Source organism: Agelaius tricolor, unplaced genomic scaffold (assembly GCF_023055355.1).
Source record: "Agelaius tricolor isolate 1412-34295 unplaced genomic scaffold, bAgeTri1.0.p SCAF_16, whole genome shotgun sequence".
Taxonomy (NCBI): domain Eukaryota; kingdom Metazoa; phylum Chordata; class Aves; order Passeriformes; family Icteridae; genus Agelaius; species Agelaius tricolor.
This window is the reverse complement of record NW_027269276.1, coordinates 17,973,338-17,993,611: the sequence shown is the minus strand read 5'-3', so window position 1 is coordinate 17,993,611 and position 20,274 is coordinate 17,973,338. Positions and strand designations below refer to the sequence as shown.

Sequence of the window (20,274 nt, the reverse complement as noted above, 5' to 3'; positions counted from 1 at the left end):
ACCTTTATTCTCACATATATTCCCTCACACATGGTGAGTGAAATACAGCTCGTAGAGCCTCTTCTGAGTGCTGGGTTTTGGGGTTATTTTTCATTATTACTGAGTTTTGAATACATTAACAGCTCCATTTTCAAACTCCAAGGATGGATCTGGGCGTAGGAAGAGCAATGTTCCTGTGCTAGTTTTCTTTCAAAGCTCTCATGTATTTATACTGCCACAGTCTCAGTAAAAGAGTCTGAGGAAGGAAGAGGATTTCTTGTCAAATTTGGCTCTGCTGGAAATTTGTAGGATGCTCTTCTGACACCGAGGCAGTCTGTTAGTTTTAAATCTTGATAAGAAGATTGATATTAGAGCTTACAAATGCTTTCTCTCCATTATCATACCTTGTTTCAGAAAATCCAATTCCCTGCAGGGCTGTGTTGTTCTGTAGAAGCTGTCGGAGTGTGTGCCCTATTATTTTAATGTAATTTTTGCCCAGAAGATGCTCATTCCCTCCCTGACACTGGATTTCCAAACTGGAGAGGAATTCCTGGCGTTGGCAGCTTGTGAAGCTCAAGGCAGAAAGGAGACAGCACAGATGGGCTCATCCTCCCTATCCATGTTTATTTAAACGGATAGGAGAGCACAGAGCTGTGTTTGGGCTCTAACCACAGCTATGGCTGCACCTTCCCCAGGCTCTGGGAGTGGCAGTAATGGTAATCCTGGCAGGAATGGCAGCAGACAGCCACTGGAGGCTGGGCTGGGAGTGTGGGATGGGGCTGGTGGTACTCCCACAGAATTCCATGTGCTGCCTCTCAGATGTGGAGGCTCTCCTGCAGAGACAAGTGGGTTGTCTTTATGCCATTGGGAGTTTGCCATTAAGGCAATGAGCAGAATAACTTGGGAGTGGGGATTGAATGTCCAAACCCACCCAGTCCTGCTGCTGTGTGTTCCAGTGAGCCTGGCCTGGTGATGGGAGCTGAAAACCTGCATCTCTCCTTGCCACAGCCCTGCTTCCTCCTCTGACTTCAGAGCAAGGTGCTGTGCTTTGAAACTGCCAGAGGGCAGGGATGGATGGGATATTGGGAAGGAATTCCTGGCTGTGAGGGTGGGCAGGCCCTGGCACAGGGTGCCCAGAGCAGCTGGGGCTGCCCCTGCATCCCTGACAGTGCCCAAGGCCTGGTTGGACACTGGGGCTTGCAGATTAAGATGATTGTGGCTCTGGAGAAGTATATAAATAATTTCCATTAATTCTTTCTGCATCTGAATAGAGCACAGAGCCTGGTAATAATCCTTTACTTCCTACAGCCATTTTGGGGGGGATCAGATATGTTCTTGTGTCAAATTTAATCATGAATTTAGACATAGATATTGGAAAGAAATTCTTGACTGTGAGGGTGCTGAGGCCCTGGCACAGGGTGTCCAGAGCAGCTGTGGCTGCCCCTGTATCCTTGGCAGTGCCCAAGGCCAGCTTGGACAGGGCTTGGAGCAGCCTGGGACAATGGAAGGTGGCAGGGGAATGGGACTTGATTGTCTTTAAGGTCCTTCCAACCCAAACCATCCTGGGATTCTGATTCACTTTATAAAATTCTTTTGTGCTTCTGCTGCCTCAATATCAAAATGTCACAATAGAGAATTGAGGCACTGTCTGGGTGTTTGTTAGTTTTGAAAATATCTCTGTTCTTGGATGATGCTGTTTTGCAATATGGAATTTTGAATTAGAATTTGGAAAGGGACAGCTGAATCGGGTTAGAAAACCTATCCCACATATGTGGTACCTTCCACAATGGATCCAGGCTGTGGCTCAGGAAGCTACTGCAGAATAAAAAAATTAGAACTACTTCTATTTAACTGCCTTTGCAAAGCTTTTCTGACCTCTCTTTGTGCTGTATGTTATGTGTGCTTTAGGTTCTTGGGGATTTGGGGCCATAACAAGTTCTTCTTGTGTCTTCTTGAGTCTTTTGCCCCTTTGCTGCTCTTGCTCAGGCTGCTGCAGGTTGGGTTCAGAGCTGGAAGGGGTGAACTGGGGCTTGGACCCTTTCCAATAATCTGGATTGGAAGGAGGGCTGGGCTCTGAACTGGTTTTTTCTCTCTGAGATGACTGAAACCTTTTCTTGAGCCACTTCTTCCTGCTGGTGCTTTAGCAATCATTTCCCCCACGAAATCTCATAGGAGCTTCTGGGGCCTTTTTTCCCCTCTTATTTTTACAGCAATTTAAAGGCCTTTTATTAAATCTAAACCCCACTGTTTGATAGTTCATCCCTAAGCTATAATTACCCAATATGAAGATGCAAGCACAAAATAATTACCTAGGGAGGTTTACACAAAAGGGAATAACTCATTATTATTTTTTCCAGTCCTCTGAGAAAATCTATAAGAGGAGGAATAAAGGGAAGAGTGATGATAGAGCAGCACAGATACAAATCTGATGATCTTACTCTGATTCTGTCAGGGTTTCTGCTCCAGTGGCTTCCTTAAAGGAGCATTGTCAGAAAGAAAAATCACATTGCTGGAAGTGGCTGGTGCAATCAATCACTGGCCAGCGAGGGGATCAGATGGATTCCCTTTTGAATTCAATCAAAACACACTTCAAAGGCATTTAATCATATTTTTGGTGGCTGACTCCCTGGCACAAGACTTTTGTAGTCCCACAAAAGAGAGGCTGAAAGACAATTATGCAAGTTATAAACTCTTTTTGATGTAGATACCAAATTCTTTGATGATTGTGTTTTCCTGAGCTGGCCTTTGGGCAGATTGATTTACAGCAAATAATGGCTTTTTGTTTCTTCACTGCTAGGAAGGATCTAAACCACACTTTTCCAACCTGTGCAGTGCCTGGGATTATTGCTAGAGGTGACAAAGAAAAGTGTCTCTTCATACAGCAGTGACACAGGAGAAAATCCTGAAGGTCCATAGATTGAAGAAGGTGTTTTATTCCCTTTCTCTGGAGCTAGAGAACCAAATTACTAGGCATTTGTATTTCCATTTTCTTCAGGAGAATGCAGTGACCCATTGCACTGTGCCAGCCCTTATCAGCAGGCTGGGGGAGCAAACCTGAGGGAGATAAATACACCAGGAGCAGGTATCCACTGCTTTGTGGGAAAGCAGGAATGCACATGAAGTGGTTGAGGCTCTGGAGAGGTGTACAAATAATTTCCATTAATTCTTTCTGCATCTGAATAGGGCACAGAGCCTGGTAATAATCCTTTACTTCCCACAGCTATTTTTGGGGGGATCAGATATGTTCCTGTGTCAAATTTAACCATGAATTTTGTCACAGATTTTGAAAAACATCAGAATTGTTGGTCTGCTTTCAATTTGCTTGTCTTAGGGAGAAAGAAGGAAAAAAAGTGATTTGTGTCTCCTCAGTCAGCCTTGTTGCCATTTCCAAATGACTTTTAGGAGCATCAAATCTCCCTGTGTTTTCCCAATCACACAGAGTTTTCCTCAGCTCACAGGTGCATCCCTGGGGGAAGCAGAGCTGGTTTATCTGGAGATGTGAACAGTGGGGCTCACAGTGCCTTTCCATTTCTCCATTTTCTCTCCATCCCAGCACTTTTAGGCAACTCCTTGGGTTTTCCCATTCCCCTTTGCAGCCTGTTGTTCTGCTCAGCCCTCAGTCTGATGTTCAGCATCTCTTCCTTCCCATCCCTGTTCCCAGCAGGCGTTTCCATGGTGTGGGAGTGGAGTACAACATCCTTCTTGTCTCAGAAGTGTGAAAAAGCTCTTTCCTTCAGGAATTAAACAAGCAATCCTCCATCCCCTCTCTGGTGTACTGGCATCTTATCTTAGCCCACAACACTGGTGTGTATTTTAACCTTTAATGGTACTTTTTACCATCCCAGTAAGGCATGAACAGATGGTTGGAGACCTGGTGGGGTGTGTCTGGAGTTCTTTTGACTATTCCCTATTTCAGACAGCTGCAGGATTTTCTAATTTGAGGCTGTATTAATAGGCACAAAATGGTGAAGGATGCTTCAGTTCTGACTGTTAGTGGAATGTTGATGGGTACATAGGGTTTGCAGGGTCTGTCTTTAAATCCATACTTACAGAAGAAGGTGGGAACTGCCCAGGTGTGTCAGGTTTGGTGGTTTTATATCAGATAGTGGCACCAGGAGATGCCAGGCAGGAAGGGCACACAGGTCCAGCTGCTTTTACAGAATCCCAGACTGGCTTGGGTTGGAAGGGACCTTAAACCCATCTGATCCCAGCCCTTGCCATGGGCAGGGACACCTTCCACTGGACCAGGGTGCTCCAAGCCCCATCCAGGCTGGCCTTGGACACTTCCAGGGATGGGACAGAGCATTTCCAGCACCCCCAGGTGCTGTGTGTCTGTCACACCCTGGCACTGGTAATAACCTGCACAGGGAAGGAATTACAGAGTGTCAGTGAATTTGGTAGCCCCTGAGTAGGCTTCAGATGTGAAATAGTGGGGTTTCAATCAATTTGTGACTATTTAGGCAGCCTCTTGACTCTTCCCTTCATCCTCTCACTCAAAGAAGGACAAATGGGAAACATAAAGCTATCAGAAATCAATTAATCTGATCTGGGAACATGCTTATTAAAATGCTTTACTTCCAAAGATCTGGATACTCCACAGCAGAGTAGAATTTGGGAATGTTTGGATCCCTGATCTGTGCGTTTCTGTAAGCTCAGCCTGTTTGCATTACTCTTTTGTTTGGATTACTCTTTTGTGTGTTTGGATTACTTTTTTGTTTGGACTGCAGGCTTTCTATTTGTTTTAGGGTAGTTGAACCTTCTTTAGAAGCTATTTGACCTTAAATTGCTAGTGTGCACATTTAATTCTCAGCTCTAATATAAATCTAGATGGATACTCTGGAATTTAAGAAAGAAAAACCAAGAAACTGAGAATGGCTTTGTGAAATGTTTTCCAAATTCAGCAGCTGAAGGATGTTGGATTTAGGAGCTCTAAGAGAAACTGGACTTGATGTGGGTTATGGGGGAGAGCCTGGTGTGCTCCAGAAACCAAGAAAATGAGAATGGCTTTGTGAAATGTTTTCCAAATTCAAAAGCTAAAGGATGTTGGATTTAGGAGCTCTAAGTGAAACTGGACTTGATGTGGGGTTGTGGAGGAGAGCCTGGTGTGCTCCAGAGGCGATTAAAGCTCAGCCATTCCAAAAGATAATTACACTTGGCACCAGCCCTTCCCCTGCAGGGCTTCTTCATCCTCACCTCTGATGGCAGAGGGCCCCGGGCTCCCCAGTGTCACCTTCTGCTCTGTGCTGCTGGAGCTGAGCCAGCGTGTCTGGGGGTGGCTCTGCTCCCTCCAAAGGGCTGCAGGAGGTGTCCCTGTGCTACAGGAGGTGTCCCAGTGCTGCAGGAGGTGTCCCTGGGCTGCAGGAGGTGTCCCTGTGCTGGGAGGTGTCCCAGTGCTGGAGGAGGTGTCCCTGTGCTGGAGGAGGTGTCCCTGTGCTGCAGGAGGTGTCCCTGTGCTGCAGGAGGTGTCCCTGTGCTGCAGGAGGTGTCCCTGGGCTGCAGGAGGTGTCCCTGGGCTGCAGGAGGTGTCCCTGTGCTGGAGGAGGTGTCCCTGGGGCTGCAGGAGGTGTCCCTGTGCTGCAGGAGGTGTCCCAGTGCTGCAGGAGGTGTCCCTGGGGCTGCAGGAGGTGTCCCTGTGCTGCAGGTGTCCCTGTGCTGCAGGAGGTGTCCCTGTGCTGCAGGAGGTGTCCCTGGGCTGCAGGAGGTGTCCCTGGGCTGCAGGAGGTGTCCCTGTGCTGGGAGGTGTCCCTGTGCTGCAGGAGGTGTCCCTGTGCTGCAGGAGGTGTCCCTGGGGCTGCAGGAGGTGTCCCTGTGCTGCAGGAGGTGTCCCTGGGGCTGCAGGAGGTGTCCCTGGGGCTGCAGGAGGTGTCCCTGTGCTGCAGGAGGTGTCCCAGTGCTGCAGGAGGTGTCCCAGGGCTGCAGGAGGTGTCCCTGGGCTGCAGGAGGTGTCCCTGTGCTGCAGGAGGTGTCCCTGTGCTGCAGGAGGTGTCCCTGGGGCTGCAGGAGGTGTCCCTGTGCTGCAGGAGGTGTCCCTGTGCTGCAGGAGGTGTCCCTGTGCTGCAGGAGGTGTCCCTGTGCTGCGTCCCCCCAGCTCTGCCCCAGCCCTCGCCTGCCATTGCCTCTGTGCTCGTGTCACAATATTGACTTGCAAACACGGAGCTTTTGGGCCAGTTGCTATGGTTACCCCTCGGAATGGAGACTCCAGTCCCAGGCAATACATTCTCAGCCTTAATGAAATGCACAGCAGTGTGTTCAACTTGTAAACCCAACGTGGATATCGCTAAGCAACATCCATCCGTGATTTGCCATAATTACTGCTGCCAGCTCTGCACCATTGAAATGCTGGAGCACAAGGCTTCCTCCTCCACTGCATCAAATGTTTTTCTGCAGTAGCTTCAGTCTCTCAGACCTGTGATGTTTCATAGTCCCTTCACAGATTCAAAGAACTAAGTTTGACCTTTTGAAATTATTCACACTTTCAGACCCCATGTCTCCTATCTCTTTTTGTGTTTATCTACTGTTTCCTGCTCATTCAGTCCCAGAAATTCATCCTTAAGACCTTTGATTCTTTTGCCCTAGATTCAAAATGTGAATCCAACTCATTTCCTCCTTCCTTCTTGTGTATTTGAAAAGATGCAATTCCTCCAACCAGTGTTGGTGTTGAATTAAAATGTGTGTGTGGAGCTGTTTACTCCAGGATCTGCTCCAGGAGGAGCTGATGCCTCAAGTCTTCTAGAATCCCAGACTGGTTTGAGTTGGAAGGGACCTTAAAACCCATCTTGTTCCAACCCTGTGCTGTGGGCAGGGACACCTTCCAGTAGACCATCTTCCAGTAGGTGGAGGTTTTCTGCTTAGAGCTTTTATTTAGTGTCTATCCTGAACAAGGTGTTTTATCCACGAATTTGAGAAGTAGAATAAAACCAGACCCTGTTTAGAAGTCCACACTCCAGCCTTTAAGTCAAATCATTAACTGCAATTGCAGTTCTTGAATTCCTTGCCTTGTGCAGGCAGTTGGGGTGGCTGGGACTATCTCTCCCAGATTGTCTGCTGCTCAGTCTGATTCCTTGTGTTCTGTGAATATTTTCCATGTACAGCCCCAGAGCTGCCACTCCTAGAGAGGAAGAACTGGTTGATTTATCTGCTCTACGTCCGCAGAGACTACGAGGAGTGCAAGGTAAGAGCTGCCTCCAGAATGTGGGAATTATTTCACTGATGTCATGACAAAACAGTTTTCTTGACAGTTTCCCAACCACTCTCTTTCCTGACTTTGTTTGGAAGAAAGGGATCAAGAGAAAACATGAGTAAAATGACTTCAGTGGTCTCCAATCCTTGGCTGCCTTCAGGATCTGAGGGTGCAGCTCTCTGGAGCAGTCTGTGAGCTCAGGATGTCACTGGGAGGGGAAAATGGAAAGAACTGCAGACCTCTGTTGTTCCAAGTGATGGATAGGGCTTTCCAAACTGATAATAACACAGTTCCACAGTGCAGGTTTCTTGATGGTACTACAGGGACACTATGAAAACACTTCAGTTGAGGGAAACATTACTACCAAGTGTAAATAAAAACCATCCTGGTAACTCTTGAGCAAAATTCTTTCATTTTACACATGATCCATGGCATGCTCTAATTCATCTTGGGCTTGGTGAGCAGTTTAGAACTGGTTGTCTGGAATTATAATGGGAAGTGGACTAAGGAAATGGCAGATTTTTATTTAACAGTGTGTTTTTCTGATAAAATGAACACAAGAAGATGATGCACCCATGGGCAGGAGGAGGGGACAAGAGTTCCCATTCTGATTCTGGCATGTGCAGCAAAGATCTGAAAAGTCTTTTTGGCTTCTGAAACACCAGTTTGGTCAGGACTTGCCTCTGCTGGAGAAGCCTTGGAGGTGCTTAGGAAATGGGCAGGCTGGAGGAATTTCATTTAGCTCTTAATTAACAGAGCCAGGGAGTTGTATCATTACAGTAATTTCAGATCTTGGTTGGCATAGATAGAGACACAAGCTGGACTGGCCCTCAAACCAGAAAATTGTTTCCCTTTTTTGTGGTCTGAGTGGAGTTTCTTGGTGTGATTCTGTGTGTTGATTGTTTCTGTGATGGGATGTGGAATCACAGAGCACAGAAAAGAAAAATATGTGCAGCTCAGGAAACCAGAGAAAATAACAAATGGATGATATAAAGGCAACACTGATGTGTCCATGTCTTCATCAGTCATGGAAGCAAGGAAATAGCAGGGGAAAATCGAGAGAAGACAGCTAATAAATACTGCTCTGCTTGGCAGGCCAGCTTTCCTTTTCCTCAGAGCTGAAAAATCAGTGTTTTTGCAGTCAAACTGGAAGATTCCAGGATGGTTTGGGTGTTGTTAAAATCCATCAGCTTAGTCTTAGTGAGAAACAAATGACCTGTTGTGTTAATGAATTTTGGTCTTTCCCGATCAGTGCTTTGAAATGCTCCCTCTCTAACAGAGTTTAAAATCTCCCATAGTTTTCAATGAACTAAAAGGCCATTAAAAACTGTTTATTTACTGACATCAACTCCCCAAAGTGAAGGCAATAAAGTGATTTTGACCCTTTCAATGCTGCTTGAGCAAGGTGCCAGGCAGACATCCCTGAGAGTCTGCAGCTGCAGATGACACAGAGACTGCTTGGTCTCCTGCCAGTTGTGTCTAAATTCTGTCATCAGCACCTTAAATAAACTTGGGGGAAGAAATCTGGGATTTGAGATCATATTCCTCAGCTGAGGGCCTTTTGCTGTGGGACTTCTTAGGGTTTATAGAATTAATCAGATTTCTCTAAAAGATAGCTCTCTATTGCCCTCTCTTGCTCTGAGAATCCAGGTTTATGTAGATGGAACAATCCAGAGTGTGTGAATTGAGGAGATGTTGGTTACTTCTGAGTACAGTGCTTTATAATCATGCACTTTGTAAAGAGTTACATAGATAAATTATCAGGTACAGGTGAGAGAAGAGCAGCTCAGGCCTTTTTTCCTTTTCCTTCCTCTCTTTACGAGTGAGGGTTGTAAATAAGAACTTTCCTTCTCAGTGGTAACTTCTCAATTAATATCTTCTCAAGAATAACTTTCTCAATAATAGTTTTCCTCCCACATGCTGTATTTGGGGTTCAGTTTTCAGGTCCTTCACTTCTGTTCCTCTCAGAGGCAGGGGATGCTGCTACTGACCATACACATCTGAAATGCCAGATAAGCACCAGTCACTGCTCACTCAGAAGCTACTCTTACTCCCTGTGTTCTTCCACTTCTGCACAAAGGGCAGTCTCAGAGCAGAAATTACGCTCTTGATTCCTGTCCAGGGTGTTCATCCTCCAAAAGTGGGACCAGTTGTGGCTATGGAATGTATCCAGACTGCAGCCACCCCACCCACCCCAAACTGGGAGCTGTGTGGATGAAGCCAGCAAGAATTTACATTTTCATCAGTTGGTTTTTTTTTTTCCCTGTTCACTCCTCATTTGTTCTTTTGGCTTTCATTCACTCAGCTGCAGTTGCTCCAGTTCAATTTATTTCTTCACAAAGGGCCTGGAGTAGAGACCTTTATCAGCAGAGGATGCTTTCAGAGATGCCTCCTGGTGTTTTCCCCAGGTAGTACCTAATTATCTTTGGGAATAGGAATGAACAGAGCAATACTAAAAGGGCCACAGTGTTCCTGGCACAGAGCTCTGTTGTGTGCACTGTGTGGTTGTCCCATCATGGTCCAGTGCCCTTGTTAGAGGTGGGGTTGTGGTTTTTGTGTTTGGAACCAAATCTCTGGAATCGACTTTGTTAAAATGATGTGAGTTTACAATTTTGTCCTTCCAGGCTGTCATCAAAGAGCAGCTCCAGGAGTCCCAAGGGCTCTGTGAATATGCTGTCTATGTTCAAGGTATGTCTGAAAATCTTTTTACTAAAGCAGGTCACCCCTGATTTGAGATACAGACAACAATACAGGGGATAGGTGAGGGAAACACAGAATTTCCCTCACCTATGGAATTTCCCTGCCCCATGTTCTCATAGAATATAGGGAAAAAATACAATTTTCCCCCTCTGCTTGCTCCATTTAGTATTGAAATTTGGGATTTTCACATGAAATGGGCAGATTAAATGTCCTGTTTTCTCTGTATTTGTCATCAGTTCTTCTTTGGGTTATGGGTTCCTGACCTTCAGTGTGTTGCTGTGTGTTTGATTCTGTTACAGATGCATGTTTTCTGATTGTTGCCCACCCCAGGTGATCACTGTCTCACTCCTTGCTCTAAGGATGGCATTCCTCTTCCTGCCTTGCCCTCTAGCCCCTAAAAAATGTCTCCCAAAATGTGACATTCCAATTCCAAATGCCATGATGGGGGACTGTGGAGATTTGCTGGCAGGGACATATTGCAGCCAGGAGAGGCTGGGGAGGGGAGAAATCCAGATTGCATCTGTACAAGCAACTGCCCAAGGTTTAAAGCGTAAAGCTTTTGTTCTGACCCCTGAATTTCCCCAGGCACACAGAGTCCTGCCCTTGGGCACAAAACTGTGGGTGCTGCAGGAGGGACAAGCACCAGAGGAGCACTGATGTGATAGATCTGTGCTCCTCCTTCTTTCCCTGCTGTCAGAGGCACGTTTTCCTGCTGAGAATGGATTCATTTGCCTGCTCTATGTTGTTTTACAGCTTTGATATTTCGCTTGGAGGGGAAAATTCAAGAATCTCTTGAACTTTTCCAGACATGTTCCATTCTGAACCCTCGAAGTGCTGACAACCTCAAGCAGGTGGCACGATCCCTGTGAGTGGTGTTTTATTTGTTGTTTCTCTTGGATGTGCCACCCAGGACTTCCATGCTTTGTTTTTCTCTTAGGCTGCTTAATTCCAGACATGTTTCCTCCTTATCAACACTTGGCTTGGCTTCCAGAAGCGTGGGTTGTTCTTTAAGCAGAATCTCTGTTATCTGCCTGGCTGCTCTGTGTTTTCTCTTTCTTTGGGCTTCAGGCAGAAAGGTGATACTGATTTCAAGGTCCAGAGCTACAGGTGCTGACCTGAGCAGGGCAGACTTACCCTACAGATCCTTTTCTGTTGCTGAATGTTGTGTTGGGGCACCTGTCTCTTTCTTTGGAGACAAAAGCAGGTTGCAGAGCCTGGGCATTCATTCCTTACATCCCCAGTAGTGTCAGGATGGATGACCTTGGTCCTGAGAGGGAGCAGTGCTCAGATTGTAAACTTCTCCTGCAGATGTCTGGAGATACAGCAAATAAGATAATTTCTCACTGGCAAAGGTGATAGTGGCTGCACAGCAGGGTCTGAAAACAGGAAAGCCATAAGAATTGCAATCCTTTTGCAGGTTTCTCCTGGGGAAGCATAAGGCAGCCATTGAAGTGTACAATGAAGCAGCAAAACTCGATGAGAAGGACTGGGTGAGTGTTTGGGGGGGTTGCAGATCCTTGTAATAGCTGCAAACTTGTCCCAAACCATGGTGAGCTCCCACTGCCTGTGGTCTGAGCCTGGTTTGGATCACAGGAACCAAATCCCATGCCCTGGGGCAAATCCCTGGCTTGGGGCACAGAGAATTGAGCAGTGTGTTGGAACTTTGCTAAGGATCAATTTTAACATAACCACATCTGTGCTTTAAGGGAAATATGGGGAGAGTTTGGAAACCTCAGTTATTAAAACTTGCTTGAGTAATTGGGAAAGCTTTTTTGTAATGCAAAACATCGTTGAAAATGCAGGAGCAGTGATTCAATGAGCTCTTCTGTATAAAAAGACAAAAAGAGAGGAAGAGCATTGCAAAGGGAAGGGTGTGACAGTGGGTGAGGGAGAGGCCATGCCTTGCAGCCTTCTGCAGGTGCCTGTTTTGCCTGCAAAGTGTTTCTAAAGTAGGCTTGCAATGTGTGAGCTCATTCCTTTGTTTGTCAGTACATCCAAAATTCAGGATACAAGGATAGCTTTGGTGTTATTCAAATTCCCCTGTGCCAGACAGCTCAGAAACCTTTTGTATCACAAGGCTTTTTTCCACCTGCATTTCCAGTGCTTGGCATGCTTGTAACCCTATTTACAACCCAGCAGGCAGATGCCAGTGGGTATTTTGATTAGTTATTCCCCATTCCTGGCTCAGCACTGGAAGCAGAATCAGACTCTGCTCTTCCCTCATTCTACAGCCTGCAGCAACCTGGAGTCACTGATTCAGTTCTGCACAGCTGGAGAGGCTGCATGGAGGAAAACAGGTTGATGGGGAAGTAAGAGAGTTTCCAAAGGTCAAGGCTGTCTAAGCTGATCAATCAGTGAAATGCTCAGCAGAATAAAATAAGAAATTGGGAGAACTTTGCTTTTCAGGGATGTGCTGGGGTTGGGAAGGTGACTTTTGTGTTAAACTGTGGGTGAGGAGTTAGGGGCAGGGATGCTCCCTACAGACCAGAGTGTTTAGGATCCCTAAGGGATCTCCCTACCCTGTGCAAAATTGTTTAGGATACCAGAGGGATATCAGATATTCCAGTGCTCAAGTTGTGTTTTGTGAAATGAGGCACATCTTCCAGTTTTGTCCAGCTGGGTTGGACACTGTGCATATCCTACTGATGTACAGCCAAACAGAGTCTCCCATGAGGGCAGCAAGTTTTAGAGGGTGACACCACGATGAAGAAACCAGTCTGTGCTCCTTGTTCTCTGAAAACAAAATGTCTGATGTCTCAGAAGAGGTTTGTCATTTCTGTGGTTTTTGGCTCAGTGGACTGTAATGTTTTGTGTACAACCCCACTTGAGCTCTGTGGGTGCCTGAAGTAACTGGAATTTATAGGTTTACTTGCTCTGAAAAGCAAGAATGGTGTGGGCAGTCACAGGGCTCTCCTCCTCTGGGTCAGAGTTGTCAGATTTTATTTCATACCTTGTGCTGATTTGGCTTTTTTTCATGCAGGAGATCAGCCACAACCTGGGTGTGTGCTACATGTACCTGAAACACTTCAACAAGGTAATGTCAGTGGGAAGCAAGGAAACATCCCAGAAATTTCACTGTCTTTGGTAGATTGAAATGGATCATTTACAGCAAGAAGCTTCAAGAAAATTTTTTGCTTCACTGTTTTGTTTTTGGGAGCAAAGGTTTGTGAGCTGTCTCTGTTTCCATTTGTGTGTTGAATTACTTTGAGTCAGCTGCAAGTCATTGAGGTTGTGTAAAGGGAGATCACCCTATGGCAGGGCCAGAGGCTTTTTCTGAAATCTAAGAGTTTTCAGAGAACATTTTTGGTTTTAAAGGGAATGTTTGAGAAACCTCAAACTAGACAGAAAATGGGCTGTGCTCCAATAAGAGCTGCTTCAGTGTCTGAGCCCTTTAAAGGCAGACCCAGGAACACTGCTGGCTTTGTAGGAGCAGCAATCCAGCTCCATCCTCTTGAAGCAAGGGAAGGGTGATGGTAAAACCCCAAAGCATTTCCCCAGCTCAGCTGCTGCATCTCATGCAGAGAGTTCCTGCAGGAAACCTCGGCTCCTTGGGTCTGGCAGACTCAGAGGGAAGGAGTTGTGGGGTTGTTTGCTGGAGGTGCAGCAGGTCCTTTTTTCCTCCATGGGAAGGTTTTGCTCCTGTGTCTGAAGCTCCTTTTGAACTACACCTGGAGTTAGTACAGGAGTTTTGGAGGTTGAAATGCAGTTTTATTCCCAGGTCTGAGCGTGCCATTCCCAGTTCCTCACTTAAACATCCCCTGAGTGCTGGTGGTGAGCACTGAGCTGTCTCTGATCCAGCTACTCTAAGGGAAAAACCAGCATTTAGACCCTTTTTGTTCCAAATTTAGCCCAGCCCCTCCCTGCTGCCCTTGCTGGTGGGGTGCTGTGGCCCTTGCAGCAAACCCCAGCTGTGCTCCCTGTTCAAGGCATCCCTGTGCAAATGCAGCCTCTGGAGTGTGGGTTCACACTTGGGATTTGTTATCTGCACTAACACCTTCCAAATTGGGACCTGCTCACACCTCCCCTGAGATCTTCACTTCCTCACTGCTGGAATAAGCATTTTAAGGAAGAATAAGCTGCAAAGTATCAGTTCACCCAGCAAATCCAGAGAGTCCCTCAAGCCAAACCAACTCAAATCCAGGAGCAGGCCCGTGCTCATCTCCTCCTGGGGAGGCAAATGCCTCTTGCTTGGCTTGAAAGTGTTGCCTTTTACTGCCCCTAAAAGCAGGTGGCTGCTGGTGCAGAGCTTGTTCCAAGGATTAGCTGGGCTGGGGTTTGTGTTCTCCAGGTGCAGGGGATGTTTGTTGGCTGTTCTCCTTCCCTGGCTGTTGGGGATTACTCATGAGCTGTTGCTCTCCTGAGGGCTCTGGAATAATTTATTATTTTTTTCTTCTCTCTGGTTGTGTTTTTAGGCACGAGACCAGCTCAACAATGCCCTGGAGCTCAACAGACACGACCTGACCTACATGATGCTGGGCAAAATTCACCTCTTGGAGGGGGAGATGGATAAAGCCATTGAAGTATATAAGAAAGCTGTAGAGTAAGAAATATCCCTTTTTTCCATCTGCCCATTCCCATCCTATGCCAGGAGAAAATTGATTGGTGTCCCAGATCTGAATTGAGGCCATGATTAAAAAGCTAATGGTAATTACAGGGGCTCTGAGCAAAGCTGGCACTTCCAAGCACTTCAGCTGTCTCTGCTCCTGCTAACAGTGTGGCAGGGAAGAAGGGAGCTGTTGGAAGGACTGCCAGAAAAAATTGGAATAACAAATGGATGGAGATGCCTGGGAGCAAAGTGATCCAAAACTGACTTCATCCATGCCAAAGGTTTATCTCCCAAAACAATGTAACCCTGACTGTCCCCCCAGAATCCCTGCCTGGGGGTCACTTGCTGCTTTCCCTCAGAGCAGTTTGTGGCTGAGGGAGGTGTGCTGGGCACAGGCAGTTTCTCCCACCCCATCCCTGCTCCTCAGTGCCCACATATCCTTGTTTTAGGGCATTCCTAAGCATTATCAGTGCTTTCAAATGCAGCTTTGCCATGGAGGCGAGCACTGGAAAGAAAATCAGGAATGTGTTGGGAGGCAGGGGGTATTGATGCAGTGTTTCCTTACATGTGTGCCCCACTGCTGCCTGAGGGTGGCTGGGGTTGGGCAGGCATTTGGACTAATCTAGAATGTTTATTACGTAAATAATCCTTGCTAAGCATCTTACCAGGTTTATGTTCTTATCCTGGTGCTCCCCTGCCCTCCTTTCTTCTTCATTCCTGTTTATTCCTGGGTTTTTTTTTTTTTTGTTCTCATCTGCCTATGACATTTTTCTTGCTGTTTCCAGCTCCAGGGTAGTCTGTTATTCCTTGTCTATATTCCACCAGGCACAGGTGGTTCTGTTGTAGTTGAAGTTTAGAGGTGCCAGTGTGAGTGTGCAGATCAGATTTTTTTAAGTCTTGGTAGCAGGGAATTAAAAACTGACTCCTTTTGGGGTGAGTGAGACCACAAATTGTGTCTCTCTCTCAGCTTTGTCCTTTTTTGTTGTGGTTTCCATCCTATTTATTTGTAATCTTTTTATAAGGTGAATTAAAATTCTGATGAGGAGTGTGTAGAATCCATCAGGAATGCTGAGGATTGCCTGCCCTACATGGCCCAAGAGGCTTAGGATGGATGGATTTACAGGGTGGTTTATGAGAGACAATGGAAAATCTCATTTTGTATTGCCAGGTCACTGATTCAGACTCACTTTGAAGCTTAACAAAACCACATTATCTTATTATGTGTCCAGATGTATTTCACAGAGCCTAGTGCCTTCCCACCAATCCCCAGAAGATATTTGGGTAGCTGAGGTGTGATGTTATTCAAGGGAAGTCCCCATGATGGCAGTTCTAATAATTGTTTTTAGTAATTACAGTTTAATTTCCTGGATTGATACAACAATAATGTAGCATCAGAATTCCATGTTCTATTTTTTACCCTGTTCTAGAAGGGCTGAAAAACAAACTCAGGCTTTTATGTTCCAGGTTTTCTCCAGAAAATACAGACCTCCTCACAGCCCTGGGCCTACTCTACCTGCAGGTACTAAATGCTGTTACTGTTACAAAAACTGAATTATTTTCAGTATAACCCTGTTGGATTTTTTATAGAGTTAATTTCTAGCCACCTTCCCATTGCTTGCACATGCTTCTCTACAGACTGAATTTAACAGGACAGAACTTGCTTTTCTGTATCTTGTCTTTGCTGCTAAAAGCAAACTGATTGCCTGGAGCAGAGCCAGAGCAGGAATTCTGTTTGGCAACAGCCCTAACTCTGTTATAAATCCTCCAAGTATAACAAAACATGACTAGTCATTACCTTGCTTCTGCAGCAGGAGTCTTGCAAGTTATCCTGAAAAAGCAGCCATGAAATTGTGAGTGTTAATGCACCATAAAGGAAAATCAGAATCAATTTAAATAACAAAGGTGTGCTTATCCTTGTGTCTGTGCAATGGATGGGAAGGGCTGGATTATTCCAGAAGCTGGCTTCCCAAAGAGTGAACAAGCAAAGAAGAATAGGGAGTAGTGCCTGAAAGGAGGAGGAGGCCCCCAGGCTGCTCTGAGGGTGCTCTGGAGCCAGGCTGGGAGAGCTGGGGGTGCTCACCTGGACAAGAGAAGCTCCAGGGAGAGCTCAGAGCCCTGCCAGGGCCTGAAGGGGCTCCAGGAGAGGGACTGGGACAAGGGATGGAGGGACAGGACACAGGGAATGGCTTCCACTGCCAGAGGGCAGGGATGGATGGGATATTGGGAAGGAATTGTCCCTGTGAGGTGGGCAGGCCCTGGCACGGGTGCCCAGAGCAGCTGGGGCTGCCCCTGCATCCCTGGCAGTGCCCAAGGCCAGGCTGGACACTGGGGCTTGGAGCAGCCTGGGACAGTGGAAGATGTCCCTGCCCATGGCATGGAATGAGATGGGCTTTAGGTGAGTTCAGTTGAAACCACAGAATCACAGGATGGCTTGGAAGGGACCTTGGAGCTTATCTGGTTGCAGTCTGTAGGATTTAAGTGTTTCCAAGCTCTCACATGCTCATATATGGCCACAGTGATGCCCTCTAACACCTTCAGTCCATGAGAAGACAAGGGAAGGGAAGTGCCCTGAACAGGAGAGCCCTGGGGAGTGAGGAATTTGTGCTGAGGCACTTGGGGATGTGCAGAGTAGCAGTTTGTAGCCTGTGTTCTGGGCTAGAGAAAGGAGCAGAGACCTGTGAACCCAGAGCTCATTTGTGGTTGGGTCAGAACAGTGAATCCAGCCAAGTCAAATTCTTAGAATGTGTTCTGTGAATTATCAAACAGGAACATGTGTGTGTAATGGGAGCACTGTAAAACTCTTCTGACTGAACCAGAAATTCTGGTGCCCACAAACCCTGTATTGTCCTTCTTAACTCCCCTTATTCCTGAATTTCTGATGCTTATGTACTTCTTTTTCCAGGCTGGGGAGTACCAGAAGGCTTTTGAACACCTTGGGAATGTGCTTACCTATGACCCAGGCAACTACAAGGTATGGTGAGGAGTGGAAGTGACCCAGCTGAACCATGAGGGGACACCTCCTAAAGCCATGTCAGAGCTCTGCCATCTGCATCTGGGGCCTGCAGAGACTGGAAAGGATCCTGCCCAGAGAGCTTTTTGTGAAATACATTTCTGGGATGTTTCCCTGGGTAGGGAGTTGGATGTGTGTGGAGGTAGGGAAAGGGAAGGAGGCAGAATATGGGATGATATTAAATTGATCCCTTTGGTTTTTAATCTGAAGTTGCACCAAAGCCAGGTGGAATTTACTTTGGAAGGAAGATCTTCTGGATTTTAAAAATCCCTGAAGAGCTGTGCCAGGTCCCTTGTGATGCAAGTGATATTGCATTTTATTATTCTCCCATCTGCTGATAGCCTTGTGCTTCCAGCTGCTGTGTATATTTCCTTGGCTCTGGCCTGGAAAGCTGAGCTTGGTGTCTGGGTTTCATTTGTCATTGTGGAACTGCTTCCCTTTTTAGGGCTGTTACTTAATTTCTCTCCTTTTTTCCCCTGTTGGCGATGCAGAGCATTGAAATGTGTGGTTGACAAACATGAGTTGTTGTGAAAACACCTTTACACTTAGGAATTTTACTTGTCACTGTGAAATCTTAAAAAGGACTTAACTAGTGTGGTTTAAATATAGTGTGTTGTACTCACTTCCTTTTTTTTCCCCATGCATATTCCCATTAATTTGCAGTATCAGCCAGTCAGTGTGAACTAGGAGAGCTTTGCTGCATGTCTTGCTTGAGTACATTTTACTCCTCACTTAACTTACACCAGAACTATTTCTATCTGTGCTTGGTTGTAAAAGGAATCTATTAGTGCACAGATCTTTTCAGAGCCTCAGTCTTAAGAAGTACTTCTGTCAGCCCAAAAAATACCCTAAACATTTGTAGTGTCATGTTGCAATGCTTATGGAATCACAGACTCACAGAATGCTTTGATTTGAAAGGGACCTTAAAGCCCATCCTCTTCCACCCCCTGCCATGGGCAAGGACACCTTCCACTGTCCCAGGGTGCTCCATCAGCATGGCCTGGACACTTCAGGGATGGGGCAGCCACAGCTCCTCTGGGCAAACTCATTTCTAAGACAGTTATGATTCAAACAGTGCAGGGAGAAGCAGACTCAGGTTTGTTCCTCACCCTGTGTTCTGCTCTGTGGTGGGAGATTCCAGAATCCCCATCTGCTCCCACTGTTGATCTTGGCAGTGCTTAGAAGTGAAATGGTTGTTCCTGGGATGGTTTTACTTTAATCATTTTGTTCTCTCCTGTGGGAGCAGATGGGGCTGTGAGTGGGTCACTGTTGTGTCTTGTCCCCAGGCCACCCTGGCTGCTGGCAGCATGATGCAGGCCCACGGGGATTTCGATGTCGCCCTCTCCAAGTACAAGGTGGTGGCCAGCAGTGTTCCTGAGAGCCCCCCACTCTGGAACAACATTGGCATGTGCTTCTTTGGGAAGAAGAAATATGTGGCAGTAAGTATTCAGTTTCCAGTTTTTCTCCCATCTGCATCCAATTTCATGCAAGCACAAGATTCCTGCCATGTGGTGTCGGGACCCAGGACATTGCTCTGGCTGCCCTGGGTGATTCCAGACCCTGGTAGGGGGCTCAGAGACCTTGGCACAGAGTCAAAGACACCTGTGCCTTGGATTTTAGTCCATGGAAACCATTCCCAACTTTGTGTGAGATTTACAAGCCACAAGAGTTGGAGTAGAATGATGGTGAATTTGTCACAGGGTGAAAAAGTAGAATTTTGGGGTTTTAGAATGGGGGTTCAAGAGGCAAGATGGAGGAATCTGGGCATGTCCTGTCCTTCTTCTTCTTCTTCTTGTCCTCCATCTTCTGCTGGGATGGTGACACTTTTGGATTGGTTTAGAGTAAAGACAGAGTGTCTAACATAGGTGATAGGTATTGGAAAATTATTGTAAATAAAGTACAGGTAGTTCTAAGGGTTGTCACTGTGCCACAACCCAACCTGCTGGACAGACCTCAGCAGATTCTTTCTTTCTCAGAGAAAGAATGTAACAGATAAGAGAACATAAACAACCCTGAAAAGCAGAACAGACAAATCTTGACTTCTTTGGTCCTGGGGAAATAAAGACTTCCTAATACCTTGGGGGTCATCTCAACCACAGAAACCTGAGAATGTGGGGGCTGTTCTAGCACATTTATCCCTTTTTTCCCAAGGCTGTCAGCTGCTTAAAGAGGGCAAACTACCTGGCTCCCTTTGACTGGAAGATCCTGTACAACCTGGGCTTGGTGCACCTCACAATGCAGCAGTATGCCTCAGCCTTCCACTTCCTCAGTGCTGCCATCAACTTCCAGCCCAAGATGGCAGAGCTCTACATGCTCCTGGCAGGTATGGGATGCTCCCTGTGCATCCCTCTTGGGAACACCACAGCACAGACAGGAGGTGTGGGGTGAAGTAAAGAAACATGCCATAAAGGCTTTACTAAGGAGCTGATGCCCAGTCTCTTCTCTGTGGGGAAATAGAAGGGAAAACTGCAGTCAGATCCAGATTAAATGTTGGAAAAGTCTTGACACTTGTGAGACTGGGGTTGGGTTGCCTAAGGAGTGGGTGTGGGTTTCCAGCACTGGATATTTTTGGGATGAAATGAGATAAATATGTCAGAAGTGACATTGTATGGTTATATGGGATATTAGGAAGAAATCCTTCCCTGGCACAGGTTGCCCAGAGCAGCTGTGGCTGCCCCTGGATCCCTGGAAGTGTCCAAGGCCAGGCTGGGCAGGACTTGAAACAAGCTGGGGTAGTGAGAGGTGTCCCTGTCCATAGCAGGTTGAGACTGGATGAGCTTTAAGGTCACTTCCAACCCAGGCCATTCCATCCAGTAGGGCTAATCCTGGCAGGAGTCCAGACAACCCTGCTGACACCTA

General features: G+C 46.6%; 1 protein-coding gene across 3 annotated transcripts in view; it reads left to right on the top strand.

The window, feature by feature from the left end:
- The window catches only part of BBS4 (Bardet-Biedl syndrome 4), a 38,467-nt gene that overhangs the window by 11,057 nt on the left and 7,136 nt on the right, over nucleotides 1-20,274 (top strand). For 2 of the 3 annotated variants that reach the window (XM_071441911.1, XM_071441910.1), the window contains 10 exons: nucleotides 7,071-7,150; nucleotides 9,784-9,847; nucleotides 10,613-10,724; nucleotides 11,277-11,349; nucleotides 12,840-12,893; nucleotides 14,272-14,399; nucleotides 15,870-15,924; nucleotides 17,308-17,376; nucleotides 18,702-18,854; nucleotides 19,567-19,738. In XM_071441911.1, the coding sequence (XP_071298012.1) occupies nucleotides 7,071-7,150; nucleotides 9,784-9,847; nucleotides 10,613-10,724; nucleotides 11,277-11,349; nucleotides 12,840-12,893; nucleotides 14,272-14,399; nucleotides 15,870-15,924; nucleotides 17,308-17,376; nucleotides 18,702-18,854; nucleotides 19,567-19,738 (960 nt within the window). The remainder of the gene's footprint in view (nucleotides 1-7,070; nucleotides 7,151-9,783; nucleotides 9,848-10,612; nucleotides 10,725-11,276; nucleotides 11,350-12,839; nucleotides 12,894-14,271; nucleotides 14,400-15,869; nucleotides 15,925-17,307; nucleotides 17,377-18,701; nucleotides 18,855-19,566; nucleotides 19,739-20,274) is intronic. The other variant, XM_071441912.1, reaches the window with a different exon arrangement.